General features: G+C 37.1%; 1 protein-coding gene across 1 annotated transcript; it reads left to right on the top strand.

Moving 5' to 3' along the window:
* The first annotated feature begins 310 nt into the window (after window positions 1-310).
* Window positions 311-856, top strand: LOC143025678 (uncharacterized). Its single transcript, XM_076185678.1, has one exon. The coding sequence runs from the start codon at window positions 311-313 to the stop codon at window positions 854-856; it is 546 nt and encodes a 181-aa protein (XP_076041793.1).
* Window positions 857-16,906: the final 16,050 nt, after the last annotated feature.

Genomic DNA, 16,906 nt, shown 5'->3' on the forward strand with positions numbered 1-16,906 from the left:
TGCGGAGTTAAAGAGACTTATTGATGTTAGATCAGCTTGTATATTGAATAAACTCGTTTCCGGAGTGAATGCTATAGCGGGTGGAGTTAGGTTTGACCCACTAATTGGAGACTACTCCGCTGGATACTTCTACGGAAATTTTAAAACCACAAAGCAGGTAACCCACTAAGACCCACTATTTCCCAAATTCCTATATCTTATAATGTTGCTAAAATAACAACAGTATGATTTCTCCCTATATACCAAACACCTACTCCCCTCATTCAACGGGTGAATTTATAGACATAGCGTAAATGAAACTAACGGATTTATGGCCTCGTTAGATGTTACCAATTTGTTCACTAGCATTCCAACAGTTAGAACAGTTAAGATGATTTTAAACTATGTCTATAATCACCCTGACCTCACACCACCTTCTATCCCAAGAAACATTTTAGAAGAAATGTTAATATGCACGACAGAGGCCCCCTTCAGATGTCCTGAAGGAAATCTATATGTTCAACATGATGGTGTCACGATGGGGTCACCCCTAGGGGTCCTCGTCGCCCAGGCCTCCATGTCAGCAGTAGAACATGATACATTTCAGGATAAAGAGGTTAACTCACAGCTGTACTGTAAATACATAGATGATATTTTTATCTGTACACACTCCCTTGATCTCATAGAAACCTTAAGATCGAGCTTACAAGAAAATTCAGGATTAGCATTCACAATAGAGATGAATAGTAATGGTAAACATTCATTTTTAGATGTACTTGTAAGATCTAATTCAGGTGAATTTGTTACTGGTGTAGACCGTAAACCTACTAATGCGGATAAATGTATGAATGATCAAGGCGAATGTTCAGAAAAGTAAAGTGGGGGGTAATTAGAGGTTATATCAACAGTTCCTGTAAGGTATGTTCGTCTTGGCAAGCCCTACATGATGAACTAAAACACATTCGCCAAATATTAGTAAATAATGGATACCCTAATAATAATTTCGACCACATCACTAAAAGGAGGATGGATAATTTCCTTTGTAAAGAAAGTTCCCCTAAGCCTATTTATTAGAATGTCTATTATCGGAACACCTATAGAGAGATACACAAAAAAAATGAAAAGATATTAAACGATATGATTAAAAAGAATTGTAATATAGATTTATGAGAATGAAGAAATAAGGTTACTTTGCTATTACAACAGTCCTAAATCTTGCTCCTTAGTGATTAAAAACAAATTGTATAGCCCTACTAAGAATATATCAAGAACATATATAGTGTAGCAATTCCATTGTTATACCAAGGACTGTGCGCCCCGCATTAGTACATACATAGATCATACCAGATGTTAAGTAAAAGATTATCTTTACATATGCAGAATGGTGCAATATAGCAAAATATGAAACGACACCATAATAAAGACACAAGTACAGAAGAGTTAACAAGTAACACCAAAATGATTGCTATCAGAGGGGACTTCTGAAGATTCTAAATGTTGGAAGCATTATTAATCCGAGAGAATCCCCCATCAATCAATATACAAGCTGATCTGATACCAACAACAAGTCTATCTCTGCGCTATGCCTTAATGTGAAGAAGTCACCACCCCCAACCGCCAAACCCCCTCCACACACCACCCATAACCTCAGCGAGCGACCAGCTGGGGAGAGGTTAGTCGGTGAGGTCAACATTAGTATATGAACTGCCAAAATATGGCGAGGGTACACATTTCACATTGTAAGTGCCCTACGTCGTAAGTAATATTATCTTTGTCCAAATACGTGTCATTTAATTTTTGTAGTATTCTACTGTTGCAAATTTATTATTACAGATGTAATTCTGATGGCGTCCCCAGGACGAAACGTCAAAATATATCACATGGCTACATTAGGTGATTTAATATCTGCTCATCCCCCTAATGCAGGAAGATTAATAAAAACTTTGGAAAACCTTATGAAAAGTTGAATAACTGAGAATGCTGTAGTTTTACAAATCATAACATCAAACGCAAAGGCAAATAACTGGAGAACCATGATAATGATTCAGAATCCAACTGTATACCCAGGAAATCTAATCACTGACTGCAATTCATTCACAGTTAAATACGCTTTATCTGAGCATATCAATATGTATGTATGTAAATATATATATATATATATATATATATGTATATGTGTGTGTGTGTGTGTGTGTGTGTGTGTGTGTGTGTGTGTGTGTTTGTGTGTGTGTGTGTGTGTACACTATACACTACACATCATCAGGAACTCCAAGACTCGTCTTTGATCGTGAGCGCAGTGGTTTCCAGGAGGGACTCCCCGTTGGTGATCAGCTGACTCCAGCGTGACTCTCATCATCCTCTTTGGAGACATTAGAGAGTCCTTCGCCGTTGCACCCGACAAATCAAAAGCTTTTGTCAGAGTCTGGCTGCGAGTCTTTGATCTCCAATCTGGACTCTGCCGGTATCTGTTCTCCTCCTCGCTCTCTAATCTCCCATTTCCTCTCTCGGGCCTAAAGCTGCCGTCGTAGACGGTCACTGCTCGGCTCCCACGCATTTCCCGCCTCGGTTTTGTCTCCAAACTCCCTTTTTCCCTCCTCTTCTTCTCCTTCTATTTTTTATTTATTTATTTATTTCTTTTGCCCCGTAAACGATCTACTTGAATACCCATCGTGACTCGGTTTTGTCTCCAACTTCCCCACCTTTTTTTTTTTTTCTCTTTTTTTTTTTTTTTTTTTGCCCTGTAAACGATCTACTTGGAAACCCATCACGTTCTATATGATCATGTTGTTGTTGTTGTTATTGTTATGGACTGTATTTTACCAGCGCCTCTATCATCATATTCATTATGCTTATATTGTTATTGTGAAAACCCATCACGTTCTATATGATCATGTTCTTGTTGTTGTTATTGTTATGGACTGCATTTTACCAGCGCTTCTATCATCATATTTATTATGCTTATATTGTTATTGCTGTTGTCCATTTAGACTGCAATTCACTAGCATTCAATATGCTGCTGTATTTTTTTTACTGATGTATTCGCTGCTTTATGAAATGCAATTTACTAACGATTCTATCCTATCACGGTGACACATCTTTCCTCGTTATATTTTACTTTTTTATTTATCTATTATTTTTTTCTAACGAGCTCCAGAGTCCTAGAAAGAGAGTTGTGGAATACTAAATTTAAGGTCTTTCTGATAAATCTAAGAGAGAGAATGCACACTGTCTATGGACATTTGCAAAATCCAGTTATGCTATGGATTACAATGTGCAATGGATTAAAAACCTCTCTCTCTCTCTCCTCTATCTTTCTCTACCTCTCTCCCCTCTATCTTTCTCTCCTCTATCTTTCTCTATCTCTCTCACCTCTTTCTCTCTCTCTCATCTATCTTTCTCCCTCTCTTCTATCTTTCTCTCTCCTCTATTTCTCTCTCCCCTCTATCTTTCTCTCTCTCTCTCTCTCTCCCTCTCTTGTGAGCGACACAGATTAATGGTGACCTTGTGTTTCTAGATACTCAGGTTCGAGTCTCGTGATACACAGGTTTTTAATCCTAAAAATCCCTGACTCTCTCTTGGTAAACCTTCGGAATCCTTCTTTGTGCAGCCAGGCCTAAAGGTTGAGGATATACACCAAAAAATAAATAAGTAAAATAAAATAAATAAATGCAATAAATAAATAAGAATAAATAAAAAATAGATAGAATAGATGAATAGATAAAGCTGAGAGCGTGAGGGAGGGAGAGATATGGATTCCCTCCCACCCACCTCTAAAAAAGAGGTAACAGATAGATGGAAGAGAGGGAGAAAAAATGTAAAAAAAAAGTAAATGAAGACGTAAAAATAGAAAAAAATAAATAAATAAAACTGGATAAATGAGCAAAGAAAGAAATTATTATTAAAAAAAAAAAAAAAAAAAAAAAAAAATAAAAAAAAAAAAACCGAGAGAAAAATTGGTGCCACGTGGCAATCTCCCAGCCCGATGCCCAGTCTTGTGCTCTCGACGCTTCGTCCACTGACGCCCTCGACTTGATCCCACTCCTTAACCTAGTTCCTTTCCCCTTCCCCTTTCTCCTTACTCTTCTCGTCCCTTTTCGTCTACTGTTTCCATTTCCTCTTCTCCTTCCTTTTCTCTCCTCCCTTCTCCTTCGTCCTACCTTTTCTCAACCCTTTCCCATTCTTTCTTTTCTTTTCATTTCTCTCTCCCAGTGGCTTTTCATTTCATTTCGTCTCATCTTTCCTCTTCTCTCTCCATTTCCTTCCCTTGTACTTTTCATAATATCCAAGCTCTCTTGTTTGTGCGTGTGTATACACATACACATACACACACACACACACACACACACACACACACACACACACACACATATATACATACATATATATATACATACACACACACATATATACATATATACATACACACACACATACATATATACATACACACACATATATACATATATACACATACATATACACACATATACATATATACACACATATATACATATATACACACATATATATACATATATACACATATATACATATATACACACACATATATACATATATACACACACATATATACATATATAAACACACACATATATACATATATATATACACACATACATATATACACACAAATATGTACATGTATACACACATATATATATATATATATACATATATACACACACACATCAATATACACACACACATATATACATATATACACACACATATATACATACACACACATATATATATACACATATATACAATATATATACACACATATACATATATACACATATACACACACATATACATATATACACACACATTATATATATATATATATATATATATATATATATATATATATATATATATATACATATATGAGTAATCTTTCAACATCAAAACAAACGCCATGTGCGGACGGAACCTTTATTAGTACGACGTTCCACTTGTTACAGTTTTATCAAGCACATGTTATGTGCCTGATAAAGCTGTAACAAGCAAAACGTTGTACTAATGAAGGCTGTGTCCTGACATGGCGTTTATTTTCATAGAATTATCGGCAAACGCTAATTTCATACATCTTTAAACATGCATGTTACAGTATTCGATTCCTTCCTTGGCTAATATTTCACTCTAATTAACACTTATCAATGTGCATTTACGTGTGAATGAGCGATAATGTACATGAACGTGTTCCTTCGTTCATATGCACACGCTCAGTGAACGTCATAGTCCAGGAGAACGTCATCAGCGACCATGAGAACGTAATCTGGTTTCTTCAGTTTTTTCGTCAAGAAGCCACGAGGCTCGTCATCAACCACAAGAAGATTGTCTTTTGAGATCTGCAGGAGATCCAAATGACCCTCGACTTCCTTCGCGTTGGCAAGGCCTTTTTGGCCCGATGCTGGATGATGGTCCGGTGCTATTTGCCCCTGAAGCACCAGGAAGAGGACCGAGACGCCCCTCTGGAAGAAGGAGCTGAAGACTTCGCAGTAGTCGAAGTCAAAGAAGAGAGGAGAGAGTCCGAAGGCTCTCCGGCTTGCACCCGAAAAGAATGCCTGCAAGAAGAATGCCCCGAAGAAAAGGAAGAACAAGAAGCCCTTGAGGAAACAGCAGAAGATGCAGCTCTGCTTGTGGAAGAAACCAAGAAGGAGAATTCTGAAACTCCATCGGCGGAAGCTTCTGAAGAACACGAAACCTCAACAAATGAGCCCCAAGAGGTTAAAAAAGCCGGAGACGCACGTGTTCCAAATAGCCCCTGGAGTCAGCGTGTTAATCCACAGCGAAATGCCCAAAGCCAGTACATTAATCGGATGCGAAATTTCTACTCTGACTTCGGAAGCCTTCAGAGACAATACGTCAACAGCAGACATCCCCGGAACTATTATGGATACCAGGCCTACCACAATTACGTTTCTAGTTATGGCCAAGGGGTGCGCTACGGAAGGCTTCAGCACCGAAGCAATTTTGGTTATTATTGAAACCAGCCAAAAATGTTACCACTCAAACTTTTGTTGCCCAAAAAGTTTCAAAAGAGTGTTTCTGATATTTGTTATCACAGCTCTAAACATACTCGGGTATTAAAGTCCAGAATTTCATTACGCCCATTTTCCTTTTGTCAAAAAAAAAAAAAAAAAAAAAAAAACATATACATAAGATACGTAGAAAAATATACATATACATACACAAGAATGAATATTTGAAATAATACAATTAATAACCTATAAAATGTATTAGCTTTTGTATACTACCAAATTCAAATTCTATTTGATAAAAATAAGACAAAATAGAGAAAATAATATAGAAGATAATGATATGTAAATAAAAACAAAAAGCAAGGATAATAATGAATATAGAAAATAATGACAAGTAAATGAAATATGGAAAAAAATAAAAAATATAGAAATTAATCATCAAATATTACAAAATAAAATGAAAAATAGGATATACATAAGAAAAAATAATACAATTAAAAGGTAAACAAAATTGATAAAATGTGGATATAAGTAAAAAATAAACAAAAATAGATAATAATTAAGAAAACAGGAATAAACGAATAAAGCAAAAAATAAAATTACTGATTATACAACCTAATTTTTTTCTTTTAGAAATTAGATAGAACAAATCTATAAGATCACAATATGGATAAAAATAACAATAAAGTATCATATAAATACGCAATCGGAAATGTAATCATATTCACAGAATGTGATCCACACAAGTGAATTCTGATCGAGGAGAAGTGCAGTCAAAAGTCTTTCATTTAAAACTTGAAATAATATAATTGGTACAAAATGAAATTATTCACACAACTTTAAACATATATATGTAATTATGTACTGTGTGTATGTATGTGTATGTGTGTGTGTGTGTGTGTGTGTGTGTGTATTAACTCATATGACCTTATCTCTGGTTAATGCTGTGACTACACATACACACACACACAAAAAAAAAAAACGTGCGCGCGCACACATATGACACCTTGCCTACCAGAGTTGGAGTGCCGGTGAAGCAACGTTGATTTTTTTTTTTTTTTTTTTGTCACCCAGGGGCTAGCCTCTAACTAGGATCACTGAATTAGCGGTCAAGAGCGGTACCACCGCACGGGCGAGATGTGTGTGTGTGTGTGTGTGTGTGTGTGTGTGTGTGTGTGTGTGTGTGTGTGTGTGAGAGAGAGAGAGAGAGAGAGAGAGAGAGAGAGAGAGAGAGAGAGAGAGAGAGAGAGAGAGAGAGAGAGAGAGAGAGAGAGAGCATGAGAGAGAGACAGAGAAAGTGTGAGATAGAGAAATAAAAAAAGTGTGTGTATGTACGAGCGGGCGCGTGCGTGTGTGTGTGCGCGTGTGCACGCGAGCGATATTTTTCAGCAAAAGGTCAATACAAATAAGTCTAAATATTTTTTATTTTTCTTTCTGGAAACTGACTTTGACATTTACACAATGAGCTCGTCCACTCAGTGGATGGCAAACTTCCCTTTGATATTACACGGGACCTGAATCCTATTCTTTGACACTAAAGCAGCGAACGATTTACACCAGGAGGCACCTCACCTCGGCCGAAGCAATGAACTACGCCAGGAAAAAAAAATTAAGACAAAAATATAATAATAGAAATAATAAATCAAATTAAATGAAATACATGAAAATACAAAATAAAGTAAATTAATATATTCTGGCCAAACGTGCTAGGCAGCTAGAGCATCGCTACTTCGGCGGTGGTCGAGGTGACGGCGCTTTGAATCTGACCCGAGCGAGTTGGACCAAGAGCATGTTTCATTAAATTTAGCGTCACAAAGTCCTCTGTACGAGGGCGTTCGTAAATCGAACCAACATCAAATGGATAAATAAAAGAAAACTTATTGCGTGTGTGTGTGTGTGTGTGTGTGTGTGTGTGTGTGATATATATATATATATATATATATATATATATATATATATATACATATACATATATAAGATAGATAAAGTAATTATGGCCATTGTAAATCATGCATAGTTTCAGTAATGACACGTGCGTGTAGGTTACCCACACGGCAAAAATGAGACGCTAATCCCTTAAATTGCTTCGCCGTCTACGACGCAAGGGGCTTGGCCCTAGAAACCATGTCCCTAAAGAGGAAGACTTGAGGCTTGCAACTAAGGTCCTCCTCCTCCTCCCTCCCCCCCTCTCACTTCTACTCCTATTCTCCTTCCTCTTCCCCTCCTCCTCCTTTTCCTACTACTTTTCTCTTTCCTCCACATATTCCTCCTATTCTTCCTGTTCCTATTCTTCTTCTTCCTCCATCTCCTCCTCTTCTTTTCCCAACTTCTCCTCCTTCTTCTTACTCCATCTCCTCCTCCTCTTTTCCCAATTTCTCCTCCTCCTTCTCTTCTTTCATTTCCTCCTACACTTCCAATTTCTCCTACTTTCTCCATCTCCACCTCCTCCTCTTTCCCCATCTCCATCTCCTCTTTTCCTCCTCCCACTCTTCTTCCTCCACCTCTTATCCTTCCTCCCTTCTTTATCCTCTTCCTCTTCTTCTTATTCCTACTCCTCCACTTCATCCACCTCCTACCCCTCCTCTTAGTTACTTTCTCTTCCTCCTCCTCCTCCTCCTCATTTTTTCTTACTATTACTAATACTACAACTATCACTATTACTATTATGATCAGTGCTTTTATTCCTGATGATAGCTAATTGCTGACCAATACATCCACATGTACTTGTAATGTACGAGTTGATTTAATGAAAAACATTAAAACTTATTTTAATACCTTATGCACTATATCTTTTTTAACTAAAATTTTCAGACATGAAAAAAACTTTCTGCTCAATAGGTATTTGGGTCACGTGATCTTTCTTTCTCAATTGTAAACAAGCAACAACGTGTAGAATACAATAGTCAGTGTGATGTATTTTTCATAGAATATTTATTTATCATACGCTGTCTTCTTTTTTCCCCGTAATTAGTGTCCCTTTTTTCGTTCAATGTTTATTGAAAGCGAACAGGAAAGAAATATTAAGTTATTTTATTGAAAAACGATACGCCGATCTCAATTACAAATCCAGAAAGAAAAAAAAATGAAAAATCGAAAAAAAAAAAAAAAAAAAAAACTGGTTTCGCTAATGCAACACTCATTTCCGAAAAAGAATATATATATATGTATAATGGTCTCTTTATGTTAATATTTTTCGAAAAAAAAAAATGCCCTAATTGGAACACCTCAATCGTATACTTCAGGGACCGGGACAACGATGAAGAATGCAAAAATACGTTTTATACAATTTATGCATTTGATGGATTACCTATAGGTAACTTTTAGGCAAAAACAAACTAAACCTAATTTAGACTAAAGCCCATCCCTTGTGATAAAAATGATAATGAAAAAAATACCAATGATAATATATATATATATATATATATATATATATATATATATATATATATATATATATGTGTGTGTGTGTGTGTGTGTGTGTGTGTGTGTGTGTGTGTGTGTGTGTGTATTTTTGTATTAAAAACGACAAAAAATCACGATTGCAAATATTTCAAACAACACTACTGATCTGAAACTCAAAACAGACCAACCATCCTTTCCAACTTTATCCCATTCGGCCCCTGCGTTAACAGCCCTCGACGCTAACACAAGAGGATTTTATTCACCTGAGGAGACGCCGTTGGGAGAATGAGGATTGCATTGTCTATAACAATCTCGTACATTGAGGACTTTATTCTTGGTAATGGGGCTATCACACCGGGCTATTTTTCCTCCGACATCCTACCTCCAACCTCCATTTCAATAACTAGAATATGATTTTACTTACATATATCTAGACATCTCTAAGACTATTTTAATAGTATGTCTAACATTCCTATAGGTTTATATTCTCCTATTTGATCATTCAGCTTTGTTATATACGACGGAAAGATAATTTGATCTATGGAAATTTGAAAATTCAAATATTGTAACCGAAGTCGTTTTTACTCTAACGAACACTCAACGGTCGACGCTGGTGAAGGACATGGAAGCCCAATGTGAAAACGTCTTAATAAAGGATTCTATGAAACGGATGAGGTGTTCTAGTTTGATGTGGGTTCCGACCAGTTAAAACAACTTTCAGGCCTATGGCCACCCACTCCTTAGCTATTAGTAAACTAAAACACATAAATGTTAGGCTCTGTTCACACTAGCGGTTTGAACCGCACGGAAACCACGGTGGTACCGCACAGTCAAGGGAAAACTGCATGGTTGTGTGTGAACACCTCCAGTGACTTACACTGTAACTGAACCGCCGCGATTCCAGTGTGAACAGAACCTCAGTCTTCGTCGGAACAAAATCAAAGTGATTCGTCATTGCTCCGAATTGTGGACATATTTTGCGGACATAAGCTGTGGAAGTAAATTGCGGACAAATAATGCGAGCAAATATTGGAGAGAGAAATTACGGAAAGAAATCACGGACACATTGTGGGCGAACAATGCATTGCGGACTGAAACTGCGGAAATAATTACACAGGCAAATATTGCGGACGTACATTGCAAATGTATTTTGTGGACACAAGTTGTAGACAAAATTGTGGAAAGAAACTACTGACAAATATTGCGGGTAAATATTGCAGACTGAAATTGCGGAAAGAAATAACATATATTGCGGACGAACTTTGCGGGGGGAAATAATGTTGACCGAAACTGAGGAAATGATGCACAGAAATGAATTGCTAATGTAGATTGCGGACAGACATTGCGAACAGAAATTTGCATGTGAAACCCGCAAGGAACGAAATCTGACATTCCTGTAACCAAGAATTTGTTAATTTCGCGCCGCAATGCAGTGCTGATTATCTGTAAACAAAAGCGCAAATAATGAGAGTTCCTATTGGTTGCCGTCCCCCCCCTTCCTTCCTCGGGTGTCCTACACAGGATTCTGAAGAAAAAAAAATCCCTATGGAAAATATACCCCCATACGGAAAAATCCCCCATGGAAATAATCCCCTGAAAAAATCCCCCAAGGAAAATATCCCCCCCACCAAAAAAAATCCCCTTTCTTGCTGTTGATAACTTAACCTAACATAACCAAACCAACTTCTTTTCCTTTTCACTTTTGCTTTATCCTTAGGGGGTTTAGTTAGGGGGCTAATATCCTCTGGGGGATTTTTTCTTACGGGGGAGTGAGTTGTTTCCTGCTACCTTACTCAGCGTTGAGCCCCTCTCTACTTTTCATTTTATCATAGTTGTTGTCGTGAGCCGATTTAATTCATCTCTGGCTTTTACTACACCAGTCCCGTCGACATATTTCAGCGATTGTTTTCTGGTCATATACAGACTATTTCATACAGGTGAGGAGTTCAACTCCCAGTGGATACCGTGTCGAACTCATGAGTAGGTGGTCGTGAGTTTGATCCCTGGTGTCCCACGGCCAGAAGGGAAGGTGACCCAACATCGGAGAAAAAAAAAATGGATAAAAAATAATAATAATAATAAATAAAAAAAACGCAACCGACAGAGCTTTCCCGTACCAGGGGTTTCTCACTTACCACTGTGTAGGAGTGGGATGGCGAGTTTAGTTTGGCGAGTTAGGGGGAAACCAACTCATGAAGATCTATTTGGGATCTCAGCCCGTTTTCACCCAAGGTCACGCAAGGTCATACAATTAGCGAAGATCGTCTGCACTCGGTGCATGGCGTTGGGAGAGTGGCAGTGCCTGGTATAGCACATGTGGCTCCAAATATACAAGAGGATATCGCCTTTAAACCGTCGGTGGGGTTAATTGAAGCGAGTGGAAAAAAAAGGGAGAGAAAAAAAAAGAGAGAGAGAAAGAAATGGTACAAAGAAATTGTAGCTGGTGTAATTTCCAAATTACACAGAACGTGTATAAAGAATCAGTCAGGTCTGGTCTGGAGAATAATATATGTGTATATATATATATATATATATATATTATATATATATATTTCTTACAGGGATCACGAGTTGATTAATATGTATATAAAACATACATACACGCACACAACTATATATCATATATACATACATCATATACATATATATATATATATTATATATATATATATATATGTGTGTGTGTGTGTGTGTGTGTGTGTGTGTATGTATATTATATATGTGTGTGTGTGTATATGTATGCATATATATTATATATATATATATATATATATACGCATACACATAAAATCATAGAGAGCAACGACAAAAGTGGACAGACGATGGAACTGTCCTCAGAACTACGACAGGAAGACGTGCAGCTTCAGCAACAAAGACAAGGTGAGTGACCTTAGTGTTGCCAACGGATGTTCCGCAAAGACATTGATCGACAACTCTGTCTGATACTCTGTCCGAGCAGGTATTGGGGATGGACGTTTCCCTGTATATATATATATATATATATATATATATATATATATATATATATATATATATATATATATATATATATATATATATATATATATATATATATACATGTATATATATATATACATGTATACATATATATATAATATATACATACAGTATACACAAATATACATACATATATATATACATACATATGTACATATATACATACATATAAACATATATACATACATATAAACATATATACATACATATATACATATATATATACATACATATATACATACATATACGTCTGAGCTGGGGTCGAGCCCTTAGCTCTAACCCAGGTCAGACGTAACACGTGATCAGGAAATGTAACATATATATATATATATATATATATATATATATATATATATATATACATACATATATATTACATTCACTGGTCAATTGTTACGTCCGAGCTGAGTTCGAGCCCTTAGCTTGACCACGTATCAGTTTCCGTATATATGCTTCCATCGAGCTCCTCGTCAGTCTTGATCGTGATGGCTGATGGCATACAATTAAAATGAATTAATGTAGGTGAAAAAAAAATATTATATATATATATATATATATATATATATATATATATATATATATATATATATATATTACACGGGGGGTTACCCCCCGTGTAGGGGGAAAAAGCCTTTGGTATATGTATGTGTATATATATTATATATTATACATATATATATATATATATATATATATATATATAAGTATACGTACGTGCACTTATAGATATAGGTACAAGTTTTGTCGCATATGTGAGTGATGTGGAGTAACGTAATGACTTAAACAGCTTCGTCCTGGAGGTGACAAAACAGTCTGGTAGTCAATTCTGTTCTTGTGTAGATTCTTTAGATGTATTCCAAGTGAAAGCAACGTTTCTGAATTCCCCGGTTCTCTCATCAGTGCTAAAGTCTAGTATGTCCATTATGACTAACCATTTCCAGCCGAAGAAGGTTTAAGAAGGGAATAGGCAAGAGTTGGTTTGCCAACAGAGTGGTTAACGAATAAAACAGACTTAGTAACCATGTAGTGAGCGCTGAAACTATCGGTTGTTTTAAAAGACGAGATAACTTTATGGATAGGGATGACAAGTGATAAGAGACATGGAATTACCTAGTGGCCTTATGGTCTCTTGCAGCCTCCTTATAATAGGATAGTCGGACAGCTTCCTATTCCTTCACCTTAACCTGAAGTGCTATCAGACCAATTCAAAGACCGGAGCCTGTGGAGGTGGTGAATTGTCGAGGTTTGTTGAATTTCTTCGTCGTCCAGTGGTTAGACCACGATGTGGTAGAGAGAATTTTCGTCTTCTTGGTGCTAAGGAGGTCATTAGTGAACTGTCTGTTCTGTAAATTGAGTTAGTCTTTCTTTTATTATCGTCCTGTTGGCCTGAATTTCGGATGATGAGGCAGGAATGCGTTCATGGTTGGTTGCTTTGCCAAAATATATACGGTTAGGCATATACATTATACATACATGCATATGCAAATACATATTTACATACATATGCCTATACATATACACATACAAATATATGCCTATACATATACACATACATACGTTTGCATAGATATGCACATAAATACATTCATATATATATATATGCATACACATACACATGTTTACATACATAAGCAAACACATATGCAAATAAACATACATATATATATATGTACATATATATGCATATATATATACGCGTACATGTATATTAACATACACATGCACATATATGTATATTTACATACACATACACATGTATATTTACATATACACATACATATTCGCATTTATTATATATATATATATATATATATGCATACATACACATATTTGCATATAAGTGCACATATGTATATAAATATATATATACATATACATGCATATACATCCACATGATAATTAACACATCTATACAGATTCTGTAGTCATATATACAGTACATCGTTATCTCATGTTAGATTAAAAAATTGATATATAAATACAGAAATAAGAAATAAACGCCCCAAATTCGAAACGATGGCTTTAAGAGAAACATACCAGTGTTGGTATGTCTGCAATGCATAACTTTAATAAGAGAGAACCTTTAACGTGTATACCAAAAGCATAAAGGTGGCGGCACGCTAGGCATTTTCTCGCTAGCATGCTACTTGCTTTTGCTATTTGCTTTAGCTACTTTGAGCAGAAACGACTTCGGTTACGATCATTTGTTTTTCATATTTCCAAATTACTCTTGCGTCATAGTGCGAGAAGCTGAAGGAAGAACTAAGAGAAATTAAATCTAGAATACGAATGTTAGACACATTGATGAGATGTTCTTACGGATGTCTAGAATGTTGTAACCGAAGCTGTTTCTACCTAAACGAAATAGCAAAAGCAAGAAGCATGATGACCTAGTGTGCCGCCAGCTTTAGTTCTATACCAAAAGCATGAAATTTCGCGGTGAAAGTGAGGCTATATTTAAAATGGCAAAAAACGGTTCTGCATCAGATGGGAATACGCTGACTGCTCAAAAGGGATAAACTTTTGCAAACATTTCTTTTTCAAGAGATTAATCGGACGGGTCTGTAACCACTTCGACACCACGGAGGAACTGAGTGAAATCGCCTGGACAATGTCGCACCGAAGATATGGAAACGCTGAGGGGGTAAAGGAGAGATTTTGGGGAAGGTCGTGGCAGAAAGCAGGGATTGCAGAAGTTAAAAACGATAAGGATTCTTTTGCGAGTGAAGATCCTTTTCCGATCATAAAAGAATGTTGACTTGGTCTCATCCATATTGGATGTCACTAAAGTCTATGAAATATTAACTACATAAAAGGCATGCAGTCAATACACTATACGGGGTGCGGAGGAAGAAAGGAGGAGGAGGAGGAGGAAGGGGAGGAAGAGCAGGAGGAAGAGGAGGAGGAGGAGGAGGAGGAAGAGCAGCAGTAGGAGAAGAGGAGGAGGAGGAGGAAGAGCAGGAGGAGGAGGAGGAGGAGGAGGTGGAGGAGGAAGAGCAGGAGGAGGAGGAGGAGGTGGAGGAGGAAGAGGAGGAGGTGGAGGAGGTGGAGGAGGAAGAGGAGGAGGAGGAGGAGGAAGAGGAGGAGCTGGAGGAGGAAGAGCAGCAGCAGCAGGAGGAGGAGGAGGAGGTGGAGGAGGAGGTGGAGGAGGAAGAGCAGCAGGAGGAGGAGGAGGAGGAGGAGGAGGATACAAGGAGGTTAAGGATGTGCCGCCTACGAATGCCACGGCAGTGCCAGGAAAGTCATTGGCCTCTATATTTGTTGAGATTTTTTCCTACATTGATACTTTTTTTTCTTTGGCAACTGCAAGCGAGCGTTCATCAACCAGCTACTGCAGATGCTGAGAGAAGTACGCGCCAGACCCTAGACAAGATTTAGTTTCTTATACGAAAACCCCCGCCGCCATTCTTAGTCAACAGACCAAATATAATTTTCCTTGTTGGGGTATATATTTCCCCTTTTGAGTTAAATTTCTTGTAAATATTTTGTTTCAGAACCAAAGCGTTTCCATGCAAACGCGTCGAGACGGGTTATTCGAAGAGAGCTAAGACTTGTCTCTACACGACGGAGCGTAATTCTTTTCCGGTGCAAACTTCTAGGATATTTGAGATTGTTTCTTGACAACATAAAGTAAAAACACAAAGAAAGGAAGAGAGAGATCATAAGGAAGAGACAGAGGAGACAAAAAAGGAGTGGAGAAAAACATTATTGAACATATCAGTGAACAACATAACACAATGGGTCAAAGAAACAACAAGAGTAAGAGATGACGACATACAAACCAAATTAGATTTCCCACTGACTAAAAAACCATATTTCGTGAAATATCTTAAATAATTGTGTCCTGAGAGAGAAAGTGACTATGTTAGTACTTAAATTTCACATGACACCGAGAGCAAAAGCGAGAGATGAGTCACAGGGACAGGGCAAAATACAATTCTGGAAAGGTAAAATTCGCGGAGAGTAAACTCGCTGAGAAAACAGACTGGGAAAACATTCAAAGACATAAAAAGTACTCAAAATATGGGTTCTCCTTATGCATATATAAGACTCAAGAAAGCAGAGATAGTAAATGAGAGGGAGATGGTTGGTGGACTTTGTATAACTGGATTCGGAGGAAGCTCTTGATAAAGCATTTCTCAAAAGGTTTCCATAGCAACTGGAATGTGTAGGTAGATATAAAAAGAGAGGTTACCCAACTTTCCTATTTCTCCATCTCATCTATCCTTTCTCTTTCTTTATCCCCCTTCCTCTCTATCCTTTTTTCCTTCATTCTCACCTCTATTTCCCCTTTATCTCTTACCCCTCTGTCTTTCCATCTATATATTTCTTTGTATCTCTCTCTCTCTCTCTCGCTCTCTTTTTGAAGCTAGTTTAATCAATACCCTGCCAGTGCGAAGCCCGCTCCGGCATTTACCAGAACAAATTCTGTAAAGTCCGATATCGTGTTCAAAGGGTTGTGTCACAGAGGCTACAAGCTAATCCAGGCTTTTTTAAAA

This window comes from Oratosquilla oratoria, chromosome 5 (genome assembly GCF_046742065.1).
Source record: "Oratosquilla oratoria isolate Oo_2021 chromosome 5, ASM4674206v1, whole genome shotgun sequence".
NCBI lineage: Eukaryota > Metazoa > Arthropoda > Malacostraca > Stomatopoda > Squillidae > Oratosquilla > Oratosquilla oratoria.